At 39.6% G+C, this 20,242-nt stretch overlaps 1 protein-coding gene across 3 annotated transcripts; it reads left to right on the top strand.

The window, feature by feature from the left end:
* On the top strand, nt 1–16,849 carry SLC18B1 (solute carrier family 18 member B1). Of its 3 annotated transcripts, XM_084202960.1 has the most exons (14): nt 1–110; nt 490–629; nt 1,676–1,771; nt 3,436–3,509; nt 4,281–4,428; nt 7,207–7,363; nt 8,839–8,975; nt 10,480–10,581; nt 11,492–11,583; nt 12,722–12,817; nt 13,781–13,855; nt 15,163–15,256; nt 15,354–15,400; nt 16,220–16,849. In XM_084202960.1, exons 1-14 carry the CDS (start codon nt 74–76, stop codon nt 16,290–16,292), a joined length of 1,368 nt encoding a protein of 455 aa, XP_084059086.1. In that variant the 5' UTR covers nt 1–73; the 3' UTR covers nt 16,293–16,849. The 3 variants fall into 3 exon arrangements, with proteins under 3 accessions (XP_084059086.1, XP_084059087.1, XP_084059085.1); XM_084202961.1 differs by lacking the exon at nt 15,163–15,256; XM_084202959.1 differs by having other exon boundaries at nt 15,163–15,400.
* The last annotated feature ends 3,393 nt before the right edge of the window (nt 16,850–20,242 follow it).

The following is a 20,242-nucleotide window of genomic DNA, read 5'->3' as shown; positions in this document are numbered from 1 at the left end:
CTGGCGCTGGCCCCGGTGCTCGTGGAGCCCGCGGGCGCTGCCACACGTGCGGCGGAGGCGCCGCTGCGGCCCCATGGGCAGCCGGGCGGCGGGCGGCGAGCGGCTCCCAGGTGCGAGGCGGGGGCTCCCCGCGTTCCTCCGCCGGCACGGCCCGGGCCGGGGAAGCGGCTCCGCCGCGGGCTGCGGCCGGGCCAGGCCGGGAGCGCAGGGAGCGGGACGGGTCTCTCGCCGGGGCCGGGCCGGGAGCGCGGCGGAGAGCTCCGGCTGCAGCCCAGCGCCTCCGGGGCGGGCTGAGGGGAGGCTGCCGGCACCTGCAGCCGGCCAGGTGTGCGCTCCTGCACGGGGTAAAAGGCAGCACGGCTCGACTCCGATCTCAGAGCCGGGAGGGTACCAGTTTAGTGGGGGTTTTAATTTTCCAGCCTGGTTTGTAAATTGTTCCCCTCTGTCAGCTTATAATACTTTGTCATAATTTTTATTTGGTATTTTTAGATGATGGTGTGTCAGAAGCAGTTGGTGAGGAATCAAGACGGCTTACCAGAGAACAGCTTTTTACAATCGTTGCAGCAGCTTCTATAAATTTCAGTTCAATGATGTGCTACTCAATCCTGGGACCCTTTTTCCCTTCAGAGGTAAACAGATAACTTAGCTACTATCTACATTACTGTTTTGCATGTTGAAACTTTTAGAAATATCTTGACCTCCATGGGACATTTATGGCTGGCTGTAAGCTCTGAGATAAGACTTTCCAGTTGTGGGAATTCAGTGATAGCATGATGCTGGTGTAGCTGCAGTGCATAAAATGGTGACCTGTATCTTGTCCGTGGATTAACCTTCGCTATGACTGCAGAGTAGACAGCAAACTAATGAGATGAGGTAGAAGTCAAAGTGGATTCTTAGAGAAGTGAAATAATATTTTGCTCAGTGTTGCATAGTAGTTTTGTAGAGCTGAGATTAAACTCTGCCAATGTCCTGTCTTGCATTTCTGTGCCTTAGCTTCTCAATGACTTTTTATTTATAGCTTCCTCTGTTAACTCATTCTGGGCCATCATTAAGTGCGCTAGCTTCCTGACTTAGGAAGGGGGGAAAAAATAAAATCTCTGCTTATGTTGAATGAATACAACAAAGAAAAAGATGGTCATGGTGCCTTCGCAGCAGAAGTCCATTTCTCTCGTGACCAAATTGTTATCAAATATTTACAAAGAAATATTCTTTTTCTCTAAATATCCCTGTGTACTGCCAGTGCCCAAGTGAGTGTATTTGGCCAGCTAAATAAGTAAAAATTTGTCTGGTGCTTTTTATGGGGTGGCATGTCACAGAAAAGATAACAGATCTCTCCATTTACTGCCCTCTCACTGTGCAAGGGATCAAAGTTTTGTATCTAGTGCCCTTGCCCACCAATTGAAGCCACCTTTATATAGTCTGGCTGCCTGTTCAACAAATAACACACTTTCATTCACTGACAAATTAACATTGCTTTTCCCTTGATGACATATTAGAAGTGCAACATGTCTTTTAATTGTGTTGTTACCTTATGAGCCCCTACTGCCTTTGAGAAAAGAAATTGCTTTCTAACTGCATTAATAGACAATTAAATAGATGTAAATATGCAAGGCATGAGTGTTGTTCACCTCAGGAATTTGACTGAGTCTTTACATGGTTGTGATCTTTTTTGCAGGCAGAAAAAAAAGGTGCCAGTAACACAATTGTTGGCCTGATTTTTGGATGTTTTGCTTTGGTCAATTTCTTGACTTCTTTAATATTGGGAAATTATGTAAGTATCATTGAAGCTGTAACTTTTTTCTGTGGTGACACAGGTTGGTACATGAAGGCAGTCCTGCAAGCCTGAGAAAAGAGACGTCTTTTCAGTAGTGCTACAGGAATTTTCTGTGCAGTAACCGGAGTCTGACCAGTCAGTTTGAATGTGATCTTAGTCTTGTCAGTACTTTTCTGTTGTTCCTGAGAGTAGCATAGGGCAACAGACATGTAACTGTTTTGTTTCTCTGTTTAATTGTTCTGTTTGCTTGAGAGTAATATGATGATCAATTCTGCTTTCTATGACCCACTTTTTCCTATCCCCCCATTTTATTTGTGCCACTTACTTATATATCCAGTTTGCCTTTGGCGACATTAAGGTGTTTTTGTTTTGTTTTTTTTTCTTTAGTTAGCTGCACCTCTTCTTCTTTTCTGGTATGTTGTCTTTTTTGTTTTTAACATTTGCTCCTGTTATGACTTTCTGCTGCTTAACTCAGTTTCAACTTCATTTGATAGTAATATGGGAGAAATGTCTCCAGTTCTTGTAACTTGAGCTTTCCCACAGATTCAGGATTTTTCTCATGTTGAAGAAATCACAAATAAATTACATAAATGTTTGTTTGCTTATGTGCTGCAGTACTGCTGTCTATGCATTATTTGCTGGGGCTGCTCAGGATCATTCTCTAAGCTGGGGCTGCTGCAGAGCAGCAGTTCAAAATCGTCTCTGTCTTTGACTGGGCAGCCTGTTTGTTGTCCCTGTGGTGAGTGCTTTTCTCTGGTGCCGAGGTAGCTCATAAAGTGTCACGTAAGTGCCATTACTAAGTCCAAGTCTTGGTGCCTGTGGTGGTATTCAGCTATGGCACAAGCCTCACCAAGTACTTTACAGGGGAGAGAGTGAATGTGCCATCCTCACTGCAGACAGCTGAAGTGAGCATCAACAGACCTGGACAGCGCAGCAATCAGAGATCCTGAGCGTTTCAGTGAGACTCAGCAAAATATGAGCTTTAGTAATAATGACTGAAAGGCAGGGACTTTGTTCAGGCCGGAACAAAAAAAGGGCCTGAAATACCTGCTGTCCTTAGGGGAAGTTGCAGCATGGAATTAGAAGCTGGAGTTTATGGCATGCCTCCTGTCATCCTTCCCTCTGGTGAGAGAGTCTGAAATGAAGAAAGGTGGAGTCCTTTCCTGGAGATGAATGGGGAGGCCTGAAAGTACCATACTTCCCATGCCAAAGCTTTGTGCTGTTAAGGGTCGTCATAAATTTGCTTAAAAATCAGCTTGCATTGACTCTAAGTAGCCAGATATGTGATGGGTATTGCTGGCCTTGCCTCAGTCAGTGATAGTGCTGCAGGGGAGGTTTGGAAACAAACTTTCTGCTTGTTTATAATGAGGAATGCTGCTGTAACCTGCTGCTCTGTAGAAGCTGCAGCATGCTGCTGTGAAATAGTTAACTGCAGCATTGTCTTACCTTTCTAAAACTGGGTTAAGTCACTTAACCGTTCAGAGTATTTTTAGGTTCATTATTGAATGAAGGCGCACCAGCAGAAGCAGTGTTTCCCAGTCTTTTAGTTACAGGTGCTATAAAGTTCCCATAATTTTTTGATTTCTTTACAGTAACTTATATTGGAAATTTTTGATCTTTCCTTGAAATACTAACATGTAAAAATGGTATTTAATTTACAGCTTTCACAAATTGGAGCAAAATTCATGTTTGTGTCAGGGATGTTTGTTTCAGGATGTGTGACCATTCTGTTTGGGTAAGTAATTTTTGTTGCTTGGTTTTGTTGCATTTATCTTCTGATCATTTTCATCCATATGGAAAGATGGACATAAAATTAGAAGCTCTTGGACATCTTTTGTGTGCTCGTTAGGTCATCTAACTTCTTGCATCTTTAATTTTTATTACCTTTTTGTAAAGCAGAATGAGCACTTCTCCCTTTCACTAGTTTCAGAGTCTGTTTGCTACTTTGAAGTTACAGGAGGTAGGTTCTGTCTATTTAAGTAGTAGTTCACAGACAGTGAGAAGCCTCTCAAAGGTGCAGCAATAAGAAAACTATTTCTGCATAATGTTTTAATTATTCATTCCTTAAAAATATTGGGCTTAAACGGGAAGCTTTGCCTGTCAGGTCGAGATGCTAAGTCACTAATTTTAGCAAAAGAAATGTTTTATTAGCAGTAAAAGAATCTCTTATTAGTTAATTCTAACACATTACATCAGACTTCTTGCACAGGTGCTTGGAAAAGCTGTGGAATACAACAGAGGTGGCATTGGAGTTTTTCACAGGTTATGGTTTTCATGCTCTATTCACTGCCAAGTAAAGGGGAAAAGGAGAAAGCTGCCAGAAATAGTTTGGTAGAGTTTGAATAATTTCATTGATGTGGCTCAAAGATAAGTGGTAATAGAAAGTATTGAATGTCTTGTAACTGTGTCTTTTAATGAGCAAGAAATGCTGCTCTAGGGCCTTCAGTAGGTGGCTTCTTCCATCCTGAGAGAGATCCAATTTACTGTTGGGATTTTTCTTTTCCAGAATGCTCGACAAGGTGCCAAGTGGACCAATGTTCATTGGTTTCTGCTTTTTAGTAAGAGCAATGGATGCAATAAGCTTTGCAGCAGCAATTACAGCGTCATTCTCAATCCTTGCAAAGGCATTTCCCACTAATATAGCTACTGTCCTGGTAAGTTCAAAAAGCAGTGTTACAGCTGAGTTCCAGAAATATGACAAATTGCCAGCTGGCAGCCTAAAATCAGGAAAAAATTTCTTGTCTCGTATGCAGGCTTATTTGAAATCATCATATATGTTTTGTTTGTAATCTAGAATCACAATCCTAATACAATTTTAGGCCTTAGCATAACTGGTTAGATATAAATTAAGCAGAATATATTAGTTGCTTGTGCTTTGAAGACAGCTGACCATTAGTGGCAGTCGTAATCTCTTCAGTGAAAATCAATACAAAATACTAATAAAATACTAGTACAGCTTTTAGTGACTTCTGCCTGGATGGTAAGGATCCATGTGAATTGATTAAAAAAATGGTAAATTAATTCAAATGGTTTTGATTTAAATGACTGAAAGATGCAAAACTGAAACAATTTTGGCTTAATTTTTCAAATCTGTTGATAAATGTTTTGTATGAAAAGATTAGAGCTAGAATTTATTGAAATATGGGGGACAGTATTTCTGATCATCAACAATTCATTTCAAACAGAGATACTACGCTTTTTCAGTTGGGGTTTTAAGATGTTAAAGAAAAGTTTTGTGTTTAATAAAATACTGCTTTTGCTGTCTATTCTTCAGTACATTCTGGTTTTCAGTTCAAATATATTCTGTCAGAAATAACTGGGTTAAATATTAATGACTGAGCAAATGTTGAGAACTTATTTTAGAACATTTAATAAAATTAGAAAAGTTTCTGCTTTTATTAATTTTTTTAATCTAATTACTTCTATAAATATATATCTATTAGAATATGTCTTTATAACTAGAAAGAAACCTACTAAGTTTTATCCGCAGTGATTAGCTGACCTTTTCATTGGAGCAATTTATATGTTGTAATCATGTTTTGGAATTTACTCGGTCAATAACATTAAGGTTTCCTGTTTGCAAATTTTAAAACATAATTTAAGTAGGTAAATAAAGTAATTTTGACTTAAAGGGACTTAGTTACCCACTTCATAATCAGAATTAAAAAGAAAAGAATTTCTGTTATGGCAGCACAGTAACCATGGATGCATAGCTGAAAATGATATGTGGTGGTGAAGGTCATCTCAAGACCAGAGTCAGAAATGCTACACAGCTGTGGCTTGGTGCCTACCTTTGTTTAAAATCTAGAAGGGGTGCTATAAAAATGACTTCTAAATGTTTGTCTTTTTGCCATATTGTGTACTCTAGTGTCTTACTCTGCATGAGATGAAAACCTCTTCATGTTTATTCATGTAGATTTAGTGTCATTAAATGGGCATGATGGAGAGTTCTTGTTACTGTGAGCTTTGAGGCAGGAGGCAGAAGAAAGAGCTTATTTTTTGAGCAAGGTGCATCCTAGGGTAAAATTGAAGCCTGAAGGAGTGGATGAGGCTTTTTTAGCCTTGCTCTCTGTTGTCCTTCTTGATAGTGCTAGATGCTGAAAAGCATCTTTCATCTCCTTACCATTTTGGTACAAGTTTTCAGCCTTCCTTTTACTTGTTGGGTACCCTAGAGAGTATATGGGGGAGTTATTAAATATAGGCACATTAGCCTTGTTGGAGTGGGAAGTTGAGCATATGTCAACATGATCCCTCTGTGGAGGGAGGAGGTGTGGTCTTCAGAACATAAGCAATCCCTCTTCTCTTACAGTGTCAGGTTTATCTTATCCTCTGCAGCGTCTCAGGTTCCCCCCCATGCCCCCCCCACTTCTTAACTTAAAAGGGCTAAATTATGTACAGCCCCAAATCATGTAAATTATTTGAAGCAAAGTCTCACAAATCAAGTGTTGTTTATGGCTGGTGAGTAACAAAAGTGAAAGTATCATCTGGATGCAGTGATATTAATGGCCATGCCTAGTTATTTTCTTTGCTAGGAAAGATAAAGGTTGCAACCCTAGACTGACCTAGGATAAAGAACTTGGCTTTTGCTGACTCTGACTTTTTTCAGGACATTTGACTACTCTGACTTGTATCAGTAAAATTAAAGATGAGGATTATTCCCTGGAGTATTCTTCTGGGTTCTGGGAGTTATCAAAACTTTTATCTGTAAGCAGTTATTACCACCAGCTCTTCCTGGTTATCTAAGCATTGATTAATCAAGTGTTGAGGCAGATGTTGACAGTGGTGACTATGACGTTGTAGCACAAGGTGTATCTGTATTACTGTCCATTTACAAATTAGTATCTTATAAAACATACCAGATTATATCCAAAACAATCTGAGTTGTCCCCATTGCAGTTCAATGGGGACAACTCAGGAGGTTGTCCCCCTAGGGAGTGAGTCCAAACAGTCGTTTATGGAGAGAAAGCTTTAACTTGGCACATATACTTCATCCCATGAGATAATGACCCATCTGAGTAGGTTTGTTTAGCTACTTTCCCTCAGGCTGGAGTGTAATGGCAGGTGGGAGAGGTGATCCCTTCAGCCTGAGCTGTCCTGTGGATGGTTTCTGCTACTGGAGCATTTGCCTTGCTTCAACACTGAGATCTGTTAGGTGACAGCAGAGTTGTGAATACTGTACAGGAACCAGTACAGGTGGTTCCCTGTAGTGAAGCAAAAGAGGTCATGGCTGTCACACACGTAACTGTGGAATTCCCTTTGCTATCCCACCCTGTGAAGGTCACTACTTGCTCTTATCCCGGCAATGCATTGTCTTGTTTTTTGCTACCCTGGATATGTTGTACTGCTTCTCAGACACATGGTTTGCTTTGTATTGTTGCAGTGTATTTTCTCAATATACTGACTTCATTTCTGCTTGCTTTTTCATGCTTTAGGGCAGCCTTGAAATTTTTTCAGGACTCGGACTGGTGCTGGGCCCACCTTTGGGTGGCTTTTTGTATCAATCATTTGGTTATGAGGTCCCTTTCATCACGCTGGGATGCATAGTGCTGGCTTTGGTGCCTGTGAATATGTGCATATTGCCAAGATATGGTAAGCATCCTTCTACCTGCTTCCTTCACTCACCTTTACTTCTCATATACTTAAGTGTCTTTAAAAAAGTGTCGGCTTCTGGAGCCTAATCCAAGTCAGAGGGCAAAACCCCAGTTGAAGTGGCTTATCATGTTGATCAGGCCCGTGTTTAATGCTAACCTAAATTCATGAGATGGCCTGGAATTAACACAACTCCTCATCCCCATTTCTGCAAATAGTAGAAACCTTATATGGAAGTGAACTGAGATATATTTTTGCTTTCTTTTGTCTTAGATGTAGGGCTTGTAAAGGATCAGTTGTGTCTGCTTCCTATAGGTTTGTCATTGCAGCTAGTTGAAAAAAAGCTGGAGACAGATTTTGCCTAAAATGGGAGAACTCAACATGTTTGAGGAGTTAACAGTGGAGGGGAAAACTAATTATAGGGAGAAAAAAAAAGTGTTTATTTATGCTGAACAGTGCAGGATCTGATAAACATGAAAGAATGTTAAAGTTAATAAAGGCGGGGTTTAATGAAGTGCTGGAGGTCATATAGATTTATTAAATTTTAGATGATCCTGCTTGGACAGAAAACTAGTTTAAATATAAGTCCTCATGCAGCTGTAAGGTTACAGTTCTGTTATTCTTTTCTAGAGGAAAGAAAAAGCTTGTAACTTTGAAATGCTTCTTTGATTTTTTTTATCCCTTAATATGAAAACCATGGAGAATAACTTCAAGTATATTGGCTTTTAGAAGAAACTTAAAATGATTAACCATGTGTTGCTACTACTGACTTTCCCCCTTACCTCCCCAAGCTCTGCAATTGTCATGATATTGCTTCTAGTTTGGAAATATGCTACATAAATGTTAGCCTCTGAGCTGGTGGATGCTAATGCCTGAACTTTCAGTTCTTTGTATGCTTTGAGACCACATTCTGGTATTATGGGAGAAACGCCATCAGGAAGAGGGCCTGACTTAAAATTCCCTCGTAATCATGACATCTGAAAAAAGTTTCCTGGAGTACAAATTGAACATGTTGGAGTTCAATTAGTTGTTTAAAAACTTGGATAGATCTCAGTTGATAAATAGCAATCTTACTCTCAAAGCATGATTCTTTTATTAGATATGAATTGTTCATATATACGTACAAGTATCAAGCTGAGACATATCCATGGTGATTTCATTGTGTAACTGCTAGCATGGAAGAAAATAGTTTTTTCACATAATTGAAGTAATATATGCTTTAGTTCTTTTCAAGTTGGGGATTGGCAGTGTTGGAATCTAAATTGTATGCTTTTCTTATTCACTATTGAATTTTAGTTTTTATTATAAAAATAGTATAGCACGTAATAATCAACTATTGACTTTCATCTGTTGTGCAACAGGAGTAAAAAGACTAAAAAAAGGGAAATACTATTTCTTTTCTAAAGCAAGAACATCAATCATGAGCTTATGCTGCTGAAAATAATGCAGTTTCCCCCCCTCTTCTATTGAAACAGATTCAACTCCTAGGAAGGAATCATTTTGGAAGCTCATTCTTCTGCCAAAAGTCCTAATACTCTGTCTCACTATATTTTCTCTAAGTGCATGCTTGGGTTTTTTTGATCCCACAATATCTCTATTTATCTTAAAGAAGGTAAGTCCTGCTAACATGCAGTGAAGTCTTGACTTAATAAATAGTGAGTAACTGGCTATAAATGTAAATATCCTTAACAAAATTGAGCTTCATCTAATTAACACTGCTTTAGTTAACTGTTAGTTGTATGAATTCCAAATAACTTGATTTCCACAGTACTGATAAGTCAATAGCTATTGCACCATCTCTTCCTGATGGGTCTTGATAATTTTGAGAATGAAGAAGTGTAAGGTCTTTTAAAATGGACTTTCTCCACTTAAATGTCTTTCAGCTGCAAATACTGTCTCTGAATAGGGCATAGAAACTGCTTTAGTAAAAAAAGACATTTTTTCTTCCTCCCTGAAATCTAATTCTTCAAAACTGCTGCAGCCACTGACAATGTTACGTCTCTTGATGTGAACCCCTTTAAGATTCTGTTCCTGGGTAAAATTAAGCAATGGTCTTTGAGGGCTTTATTTGTGAATTGTTTTTCCAAGGGGTAATGTTTCACTGTGCTACTTTTGGCTTTGCTGTGCTACTTTTTGTCTGCCTAGTCTGTACTTGGATTACTTGTTTGGGGTAGTGGGGACTTGATGCTAACTTCTTTCATCAGTGGAGATGTGAATGTACTTCTTCCCTCTCCCAGGAGGGATCTGAAATCATCCCACTGTAGAGACTGCGTGCTTCTTTGGCTCTTCTGCTTTCCCTCTGCTCTGTGCTCACAGATACTTGCTGTGAAAGGGCTGTGGCCCTCTTGGCAGGTATTCTAACCACTAAATTAGAGTTATTATCACGTATTTGTATATGACAAGGAAATAGTGAATATTTATGTAGTCTATACTATATGAAATATCTTGGAATACCTTTTAACTCTTAGTTAAGGCACTTATTTGAGAAACTAAGGTGCTTTTGATTCATTACACATTTTGTTTGCAAAATGTAGAAATGCAGAAATATGTGTCTGTATTAGGAAAATGTGGGCCTCAGGGTCTCAGCAAAAAACCTCTTATTCCTTCCCATAAAAATCATCCTTTGGATGAAAAGTTGGAGTTTTATGGCACTGTTTACATTTAAGATGTGCTGATTAACAATGGATGAATGCAGTACTTATTTTTTCTAATGCAAATAAAACTAAAGATTGGAGAGGTAGAGACTAAATCCATTGAAACTTCAGTATCTGAAGTGTCTCTTTCAAGTGTGTCAGATTATAATGTTAGAATCCAGTGTGCTGGTGTAGGGGACATAGCATAATGTTTCCTCCTGACATTATTTAGTCTTTATATGAGTACAGTTATATCAGGTGTCTCCACCACTCCATGCTTAAAAAGTGTTGGTGAAAGCAATGAGACTGAAGTTCTGTGGATGATTTCAAATATGTGAAAAACCTCTGTAGGGTATCAGTAAAATACTTATAATTGCACATTTCAGTATTTTGACTTAATATATAACTCTTGAATTGTCCTTCAATGAACATAGCATATATGGTTTGTCTTGGTTTCTGTTTTATTGATCTTCCTTTCCATAGTTCACACTCCCAGCTGGTTATGTGGGCTTGGTGTTCCTTGGTTTGGCACTCTCATACTCCCTGTCTTCTCCCCTCCTTGGACTTGTAAGCGACAAACTGCCGGTGAGTCCTACCCTGCTGTGTGTGCAGGGTGACTAAAGCACTCTGTGCATTTGCTTAAAGGTGGGAACAGTGGATGAAACAAAGGATCTAGGCCTGGTCTTTTAAAGGGATTTGCCTTTCAAAACCTGGCACATGCACCCATTACTGCCATGTGGGAGGTCTCTTTTGCAAAATCCAGGGTCATATAAGAATGTCCAAGTTAGTAAAGGAAATTGGACAAGCAGCTGAAGTGTGCTGAGCTTTTCTAATGGACTAAGCATAATCTTTTTCAAAGCAATATGGAATAGAGAGTGGGAAAATATGTCCCAGTTATCCATGCTTTTAGTCACATCTAATTTTATTAGCTTTTGAGAAGAGGAGTAAAGATGTTCTGGTTATAGCTCTGTTGACTTTATTTCTTAAAAAGTGTAATGTTCAAATTAGATCAGCACAGTGGGCTTCCTATCCTTTAACCTGATCCTTTAGCTCTTAACAGCACCATAGAAAGAGACTTTGACAGTGGTACACCTAAAACTGCCTTTTTGACAGCCAGTGCTAATTGATCAAGGAAACCTACACTTTGAATACTATGCCTGAAGGACAGTGACAATTTTCTGGTACTTTATTCCTGACACAAACTAGTAATGCCCTTTGCACCTGAGAATTACATAGAATCACAGAATGGCCTGGGTTGGAAGGAACTTAAAGATCATCATAAAATGTTACAGGGTGTTTCTTATATTAAAGAAGCCTAAGACCTAAAATACTTTGCTAACCAAGAAGGATCATTGCTCAGTATCCTGAAATCTCTGTACTAAGCCACTGCTGCCAGTGATTGCATCTGGAATGAAGAAACAAGAATTTGTTGGTTTTTGGTGTACATGACAAATTCCCAATTTTAAATTGCATAGCTTTTCCTTTTCTTACACAGTACATCAGGAAGTGGCTGCTGATATTTGGGGACTTAATGACAGCAGTGTGCCTTTTCATGCTAGGACCTGCTCCTGTACTGCACATTGAAAGGTACTGCCTCTACCTGAGCCTGTCCCATTATGTGATGTTTTCAACCATAGTCATGTATGTCCGTAAGTCTATAATTAGCAGCTCTGACCAGGAAACAGATTTCATTTTTAACTTCCACCTTTGACCATGAAACATGGTTGGTTTTGGATGTTGTAGCATGAGATTTTGAATGTAAAGCTGCACAGTCATCTGAAAATGGAGATTTTACAGCTTCATAAAATATATCCTTTTATTTTGCTTTTTAGGGTTACTGTGTTCATGTTAATGTGCATGGTAGGAAGAATGTTGCTTTTTATTTTCCTTCCCTCACAGTTTTGTGGCACTTCCTGTTCAGCAAAACAAAGTTCTAGTTTTGTCTTATTTTCCAAATTTTTCTGTTTCATCTGTGTTTTTTAACTGTGGGGTTTATTTGCACGGCTGTGCAGCAGTACTGATTTTACTTCTCTCCGTATATAGCCTACTGAGAAAAGTGACAGGTTATAGCTTTGTTTTCACTAGCAAAGACAATGTCTGTTGTACTTGAATGCTGTAATGTCATATTTCTCAAGTTAATTCACAGCAAAACACTGTGACAAAACAACTACACAATCCTTTTGTCACAGGTTAGATACTGTGTTAAAGTAATAAAAGGCTTGTTAATGCATAGAACTCCTCCTAGGTTGCTAATTTTTAAATATCATAGGTTTGTAACTGGTGCGGTTTCAAATTTAGACCATAGATTTGAGCTGGGGAGAAAAATAAATTAGTAAAGCCTTCAAAATTCTTTATATAAGTCTATTTGGTTGTAATATATTAGGCTACAAAATTTAAACTTCAAAATCTTTCACTTCTGCAACAAAATAAGTCTGGTGCTTGCACACAGTCAGTACTCATTTAACCTCATCTGTCTAACTCTTCCCTATATGCACATCATAAAATGAACTGCATTTGATAAGAAAATATATAATTTGAGCACAATTTTTTAATATTCTTTTACAAAGTCTTTTTTTTAAGCATAGAACTGCATTTTTAAAGTATTAGTATTGGCTTCAAGACACATAGTTTGCTGATCAGTCAGGGAGAGCTGATATAACAGTCAAATGGAGTCTTTACTGAAGAGTCTTCAGCAGCTAACTTCTTGTAAATGCCTCTCTTTCAGTCAGCTGTGGATGTTTGTGCTAGTGTTGGTTTTGATTGGCTTTTCCCTTGGCATGAGTGCTATCCCAGTGTTTCCAGAGATCCTTCAATGTGCCTAGTAAGTACAACCCTTCTTTCATGTCGTTGTAGAGCACAACACGGTACAAAAGTACACTACTCCATCAGAAAGGTGCAAGAGAGAGATTTATTTTAGCAACGTTGCTTTTATAGTTTTGCAAGACACAACACCCCTCTAACAACACATTCAGTAGCCACTGGTCATAAAGGAGAAACAAAGTTCCCAGTAGGTGATCGGGGAGCCAGGTCACTCTGAGAGCTAGCCAGAGTCCGTATCTCTTAACTTCCTCTCCTTCATCCCGTCTCCATGGTGACAACCTTGGTTTCTTCCTTCAGGAGAGATATAGGGCTTCCTTATCTTCAGGAGGCCCTTGCTAGCTCACAAGAACAGCGCAGAATTTCTTTCCTAGGCTTTCATGTTACTCAGTCCAACCCTTCTTTCATGTTACTGACACTAGGAATCTGCAACTGTTTTTCAGGGGTGAATATGAAGTGTGACTTTTTTGCCCCCTTTTGAGGCAAAGGGAAATAGTAACACTTAAATGTTTCCACTACTCTATTGTCTTAGTTTTTTCTGACTGAGCACCCCAGTCATTATCCTCTCCGTATAACTTTGTGAATGTGTACCTCAGTAATGACCTAGAAGGGTCTTGATTTACTCTTATTAGTATGTTCCTTTTGGAACAAAGTCTTTGCTTCTGAAAAGCCACCTGTCACAGTTTCACACTTGCCATATGAAACGTGGGGAATTGCTGTGATGGTGTGATCTTAACTTGGGAGAAAACAGTGGTGAGGAATGGCACTGCAATCCTTCAGAGGGATAGTAAAGAAGAAAGTACTGGCTAAACAGAAATTCTACTGTACACTTGTGCTTGTTAGCTATTTGTGTGGTGCGCAAATTAAAAGGAGGGAAAAAAGTCTATAGGGAGTCTACTTGTTTCTCAGTCTACAGACTGAGACACAGTATGTTTTCTACTACCCCAACTGGTCTGTCTTTCTGCAGTGAGAATGGATTTGAAGAAGGTCTGAGTCTTCTGGGACTGGTATCTGGGCTCTTCAATGCCATGTGGTCCCTTGGGTAAGTGTACCTCTTTTTTGTAAACGATGAGAGTTCAGCTGTTCCACACTACTGCCACATGGAAACCTGGCTGTCACAGTGTTGACCTTGGTTGAAAAGTTTCTTGCTTGACAGGTGCCCAGTAGACATGTTAAAGTTTTTTACCCAACAAAAGGTAAAACTTTTGTTTTGACAATGCTCTGAACTTGTCTTTCTTGAAACATACTGCTCTGTATATCAGAAACCTGCAGTGATTGAAGTAGATGTTTGCTTGCACTTTTGTGTGGTCATTTTTCCTTTCACTAAAATATCTAATTCTCAATACAGAGAGATGTGGACCTTAAGTTTTTACAAAGCAAAGTCCACCCAGGTGGAGTGAGTTAGATGTCTGCTCCTGACTAATTCTGTTCTCCTTTTTCCATTTTCCACATTTCCTCCTTTTGTCTGGAATAGCTTAAGGTAGCATCTTCTCTTTAAGCCACAGAAATTCTTTAAGATTTATGCTTGTATAGCTTAGCAGAGTGTGTCTGTAATTCTATAACTGTATATTCAGGGTCATCATCCCAGAATAAGTGAAAGGTGCTACTGGCTGAGTGGCCCCTCAGAGCTGTCACTCAGGGAAGTGACAAAGTGCCCCTATTGGCAGTCACTTACAGGATATTTTTATCTGTCCTTGTAGTCCTCTGTGGCTGCAGGTATGTTTCAGTAGGACAAATTTGCACCATTTGCACCAAGTCTCTCTAGTTTTACACAGTTTTGTCCCTTTCTGCCGTGAGAGACCATATAATCATATAGTATAAGACCTTTTTAAAGAGACTGCAGCTGCATAACCTTTATAACCTGCATTTTTAGACAGGCGTAAAGGTGCAGGGCAGTTAAACACAGCTGAACCTTGCAGTGACCGTGTCTGTCACGTTGTGCCTCCCCACCTGCTTATATTCATCACACTTTGTCTTGAAGTTTAGAAACTTTTTGTTTTGAGGGATGCAACTTTAAATTTGTCTTATGATAGAATTGATCAGCATAGATGTTTTCTTAGAGCATGTTCCTTAATTGGGTCTCTCTACTGAAGAAGACTGCATTCAGCTTTCTGATGTGAATCCTGTTTCCAGATGAGGAGGTAATTAGATTTACTGGGGCCTTGGCAAATAACAAATTCATACTTGTTGTGGATTTTAAGAAAGTTAGGTCTGTGGAAGAAAATCTCTGTTGTCAAAGGTGAGAGTCTATGAAGGAAGGCCACAAAACCCAATGAAACAGTTCTCTGAGAATATGGTATGTTATCCTTTATGTTTGGGATGCCAATACCTGATTTTGATTTGGTGCAGGGCATTTGTAGGTCCAATTCTGGGAGGATTTCTAAATGAAGAACTGGGTTTTGAATGGGCCGCAGCCATCCAAGGAGGATGGCCACTGTTAAGTGTAAGTAATTACACATGTTTTAATATCTGTTGCAGTTATGAGCTATTGCATAAGTTTATTATAATTACTACAATTGTAACTGGCTGTTTCCTCAAAGGGTCTTGCAACTGGAATATTTTATATCATTGAGGCAACAAGGAAAAGGTATGCTGAGATATTTACTCTCTATTTTGCTTGCAATCATATAAGGCAAACCTTTGAAATCTGTGCTTGCATTTTTTCCTCACTACCAATCTAATAATGAATGATAAGATGAGCAATAAAAACATTGCATAAATAATTTGTCTCTATTGTTTCCTAAATCCCTACTGACCTAAATGGACAGCTAAACCAGGCAGTGTCTATTCTATACAAGCAGCAGGACCATGGTATTAATGAGCAAAGCCTCTGATGGTGCCTCCATCAGGAAGGTGTCTGTGAGCTGGAATTGTTTGGATGGTCACATGCAGAGAGCAGTGGTCAATGGCTCAATGTCCAGACACAGAGTAGTGACGAGTGGTGTTCCTCAGGGTTCTGCCTTGGGACTAGTACTGTTTAGTATCCTCACCAACAACTAAAAGAAGCTAGATTCAGACTAGATATGAGGAAAAAATAATTTACAATGAGAGTAGTGAAACACTGGACCAGGTTGCCCAGAGAGGTAGTGGATGTCTCATCCATGGAAACATTCAGGCCCAGGGTGGACATGGCTCTGAGCAACCTGGTCTAGTTTGAGATGTTGCTACTCACGGCAGGGTATCTGGACTAGCTGACCTTTAAAGGTCCCTTTCAATCTGAACCACTGTATGATCATGGGAATGAACAGTGCATGGTTCTGTGCAGTAGTAGGGAACCAAATCCAGTGATCCATGTAGTTCTTTGCATGTAATGTGCTTCTTTGCATATTATGTTGATATCATATAGAAGTATCCAGAAAATATAAAATCTGTGTTACCTCTTCTGTTATTTTCCTTACACAAACAGTTCCAGTTCCAGCCTGCAAAATCCTCCTGGTGATAATGAAGAAAGGACTCGTCTAATGGGCAATGAAACATAGCCAGACATACTTTCAATTCTCTGTTTGCTGTTGTGGTTTAACCTAGTATTGAGGTGACTGGCCTTAACAGTGCTTCATTATTCTGGAGCTGGGACATGATCCCTTAGTGAACAACCAGTTGTGGTTTAATTGTAGAGGCATTACTGTTTTGAAACACTAAGCACTGACTGCCTTTCTTTTGGAAGTTCTCCTAAATGATGAGTAACACTCAGCTGTCAGCCTGTTTAATTGTGTTCCATGTACAGTGCACCACTGTATGTGAAAAGATGTGTTCTCAAATGTCTGGTTTCCATGCTTGTGTGTGCTGTGCATTATTCTTGGGTAAAGCTACTATTTTGCTACCATGATTTTCTGTACTTTTTTAAAGGAAATTCATTATCTTGTAAAAACAGAATTTGAAATTATAAAGGACCAAGCACAATATTGTTTTCAATAAAGCTGCTTTTTCCCTAAGTTTTGTACATTTTCTTAGACAACAAGAGTCTAAGATACTTCTTGTCTACCAACACTTGTGTTATCTTGAGAGTGCCTGAAAATGAGATGCAAAATAATGAAAATTTGCCGTATCTATGCAATAAAAACTGATCTTCAGTCCTGGGGGAGACTTGGCATATGGTGTGTACATTTATATACATTTACAAAATATAAATGCATGTTTGTATTATATATGAAGACTCAGCTTGGTGATTGAGATTTATTTTGCTAAAAAAAGCTAGCTAGAATGTTTGTACTTCTTGCTTCTGCAACAGCAAATCTCTAAGGACTCTAGGGCTACTGTGGAGAAGAAAACCTCACCTCTTCCAGATGCTCAGCTAAAGATATTCAGGGGGAGCTGAGACAAGGACACTCCTGACAAACTCACACTAGACTTCTTGACCTTGGTTGTGGCAAAAGTCTTTTAATTTGTCATGGAGCCCATAACTGGCTTCTAGAAGGGCTTCTCTGTCGTGGCTTTTTTACCATAAATAAGCAAAGTGGTCTGTCCTAGTAACTGCCAGTCAGTTTCTTCTATGAATAGTTCCTGAATTTGACATAAGAAGTACTTCTTTCTCTGCCAGAACTCTTTTGACATATAAAGAACAACTGTGGTAGCCAAATGAGCTGTGAAACTTCAGAGTACCAAAGGGCAGGCTTCCCCATGGAACATCTTGTTAATAGCTTCCTTTCCATTTTGTATCAGACACTAGACTATACAGAAACCAGGAACGTACCCCTCAACTTACTAGGAAATGCTGACCATGCCAGTGCTGATGATGAGCCAGGTGAGAAGGAACTGAGAGTACTAGAGTTGGATGCAAGATACTTACTAGTAATTTATTTTCTCATTTTTTTTCTTTTCCATGAGCTGTGCAACCTTTCTGTGACAGAGAAACCATTTAATTACCCCAAGGATCCAGGATTTGTGACTTTCAGTACATCCTCTGGCTACTCTGGTATTTTCACTTGTGCAGACATACTCTGCCATGACCCAGCTGTGGTCCTGACAAGCAGATTTCAGATTGACACCATTCTGTTCCTAACTGCTTGGGTGAACACCCTTCCACTGTTGTCAGCTGTACAGTTTCACTCAGCGTGGGCCTTGGGAATGGGGGTCAACTTCCTTTCAGCAAATACACACAACTCCACTTCAGATATGACAGGTGATGTGACAGTGCTCTAGTTGATCCTTGTTCTCATGGGCAAAATCTGTATCTGTGTAGTGCAGCTGACCTGAGCAGAAATTCCCAAAATTCCCAGCAGCTTTAAGGATGCATACTCATGTCAGCAGGCCTAGCACATGAGAACTTGTAAATTTCTTGATATATATATAAAGGAAATAAAAATGTGCCATGTAAGAATTTGGAAATTCTTAAGTTGACTACAAAGTCTTTAGTCTTTGTTAAATAATCAGTCTTGGGAGTTTCTGAGTGTTACTCTTCATCTTTGACCCTGATGTTTTATTGGTATTTTTGCTATGTAAAGACCCAAACTTCATTTTCTCCACTAGATGGAACCCTAACTCTGATAAAAGTTCTTGTGAGTTCTGCCACTAGTAGTTCTGGGTTGGAGATTTTGAGTGTCACATTTTCTTTGTAAGCTTTCACTGTATATTTTTGCTGAGCAGATGCTAGAAGTCAAGCACCAGTTTTGTGTGCATGTATTTGCAGAATTGAGAGTTCGATGTAACGGGACACTTGTGACTTGTCAGACATCAGTAGTCAAAAAGCCACCATAAGAACAACGTAGTTGTTACCAGAATCCTCTGTCCTCTGCCTTGAGGTCAAGGCAGCATTATTTCTGCCTGATTTTCCTGGTTCTATTCAAACACTAAGTGCACCTTGCCAATTCTCTTCTGCCCTGTTCCCCCAAATCCTCTAGAACCAGATCTCCCTCAAGACAGAAATGTCATTTTTCTCAGTCTTCCTGCTAGCTCCAATTGAGATGGGAGCTCTTTTGACTAGATCAACATTACTGAATATATGGTTTTGTGTTTGCCATCCAAGAGTACTGCTTTGACGATGCTCCTGCTTATTTTGCTTTTTCATAACCAGGTGCTGGCTGATGGACGTCTGATAAATCGGAATACTACATCAAAGCCAGTTTTGAGTGTAACACTCTTTGGGAGGTGGTATGAAAAGGACCCTCCATCCACATATCAAGCTTCAGCATGATTTCATTGCATGTCGTTCAAGCTTTCATCTGTTCCTTTCCGTAGTGCTAATTAATCACAAATTATGGAAATTAATAGAAATAATAATAATTAAATGACATTCTATTCCTCAGCTTGCCTTATCTAACAGTATAGTTACTGCACATTGATTTATTGACTTGATTTTGCAGCAAAGATCAATATGCTGCTGGGCTATTGTGTATGTGTTTTTATATTATAAATTTGGTTGGCATAGGCTTGGCCTTAACATTGGGAACAATAGAAAATAAATTCCTTTGACTTTACTGGTAGGATTCAGTGGGTTGTGCCCCAATAAAAAGAGTTTTTAATTATTTGAAATTTTTGTTGGAGTATTAGCAGCCATTTCCAGAACACTGTTCCCACCCCATTTCTGAACAGCCACTTTTGTAAACAAGAGATTACCAGAACCTTTGAAGATTCTAACTTCCTTTGAAAAAGAAAAAAAAGCCTCAAAACCATGTACCTTCAAAAAGCAGTTATTCAGCTCAGCATACTGCAGTGTGTTATCATACCATGATAGGTACTTCATGAGAGAGGAGTCTGCTTTAATCTTTCTGGCCACATTTTTAGGATGTGCAAAATCTCCCTAGCACAGAATTGCTGGTAAGTGTCACAAATGCTCAAAGTAAGCAATTTCTCAGGAGCATGTCTGTGTTCCCACAGAATGGTTGCTCCTACCAGTGCCAGGGAGAGCCGGGACTGTGCCCGCAGGTGTTGGGAAAGGGGAGGGAACAGCTGGAGCAGGTGGGACACGCTGGCACCTGTGAGGATGTGGGCCCTGCAGACTGTGTTTCTTAGGCAAGTGGACTGGATTACTTTGTGTTTCCCACCTAAGGTTTCTATGTGTGCCCAATTCTGTTGCTTGTTATGCGCGTTTGCTTTGAAGTCCAAACATTGTTTACACTTAATCTGACCAACATCTTTTAAAAAATATTGACTTGTAGGAGGCAAAATACATGGTGTTTTTAAACAGGGGAATGTCTTAAAAAGAAGACTGTAGTCCGTGAAAGTATCAAACTGAAACCCTCTACAATTCATGTACTGGAAGTAATGGGAAACATTCTACTGCTCGGAGAGGAAAAGCACTGCATCCTTAAATTTCTACCTGCGCCCCAGGAAAAGCTGTCCTGTTACGACACAAGTAACATAACTCCGAGCTGTTGGCAGAAGCGAGCGCCTTCTGACTTCCCGACTCCTGCCCGCGTGTACTCATGGCTCGGCAGTGATTGCGTGGCTGCCCGAGTCACCTTTCACACCGCCTCCTCCAGGCACGGTTAAC

The sequence above is a fragment of the Fringilla coelebs genome (assembly GCF_963513975.1).
Source record: "Fringilla coelebs genome assembly, chromosome: 3".
NCBI classification, from domain to species: Eukaryota; Metazoa; Chordata; class Aves; order Passeriformes; family Fringillidae; genus Fringilla; species Fringilla coelebs.
The sequence above is the reverse complement of the archived record's forward strand: the minus strand, read 5'-3'. Positions and strand labels throughout refer to the sequence as shown.

Excerpts from the sequence above, each read along its gene's own strand:
- SLC18B1 (XM_084202959.1), top strand. The coding sequence starts at position 74 with ATGGGCAGCCGGGCGGCGGGCGGCGAGCGGCTCCCAG. Across the intron at positions 3,510-4,280 it reads TGTGTGACCATTCTGTTTGG|AATGCTCGACAAGGTGCCAA; the intron begins GTAAGTAATTTT and ends TTTCTTTTCCAG. Across the intron at positions 10,582-11,491 it reads TTGTAAGCGACAAACTGCCG|TACATCAGGAAGTGGCTGCT; the intron begins GTGAGTCCTACC and ends TTTCTTACACAG.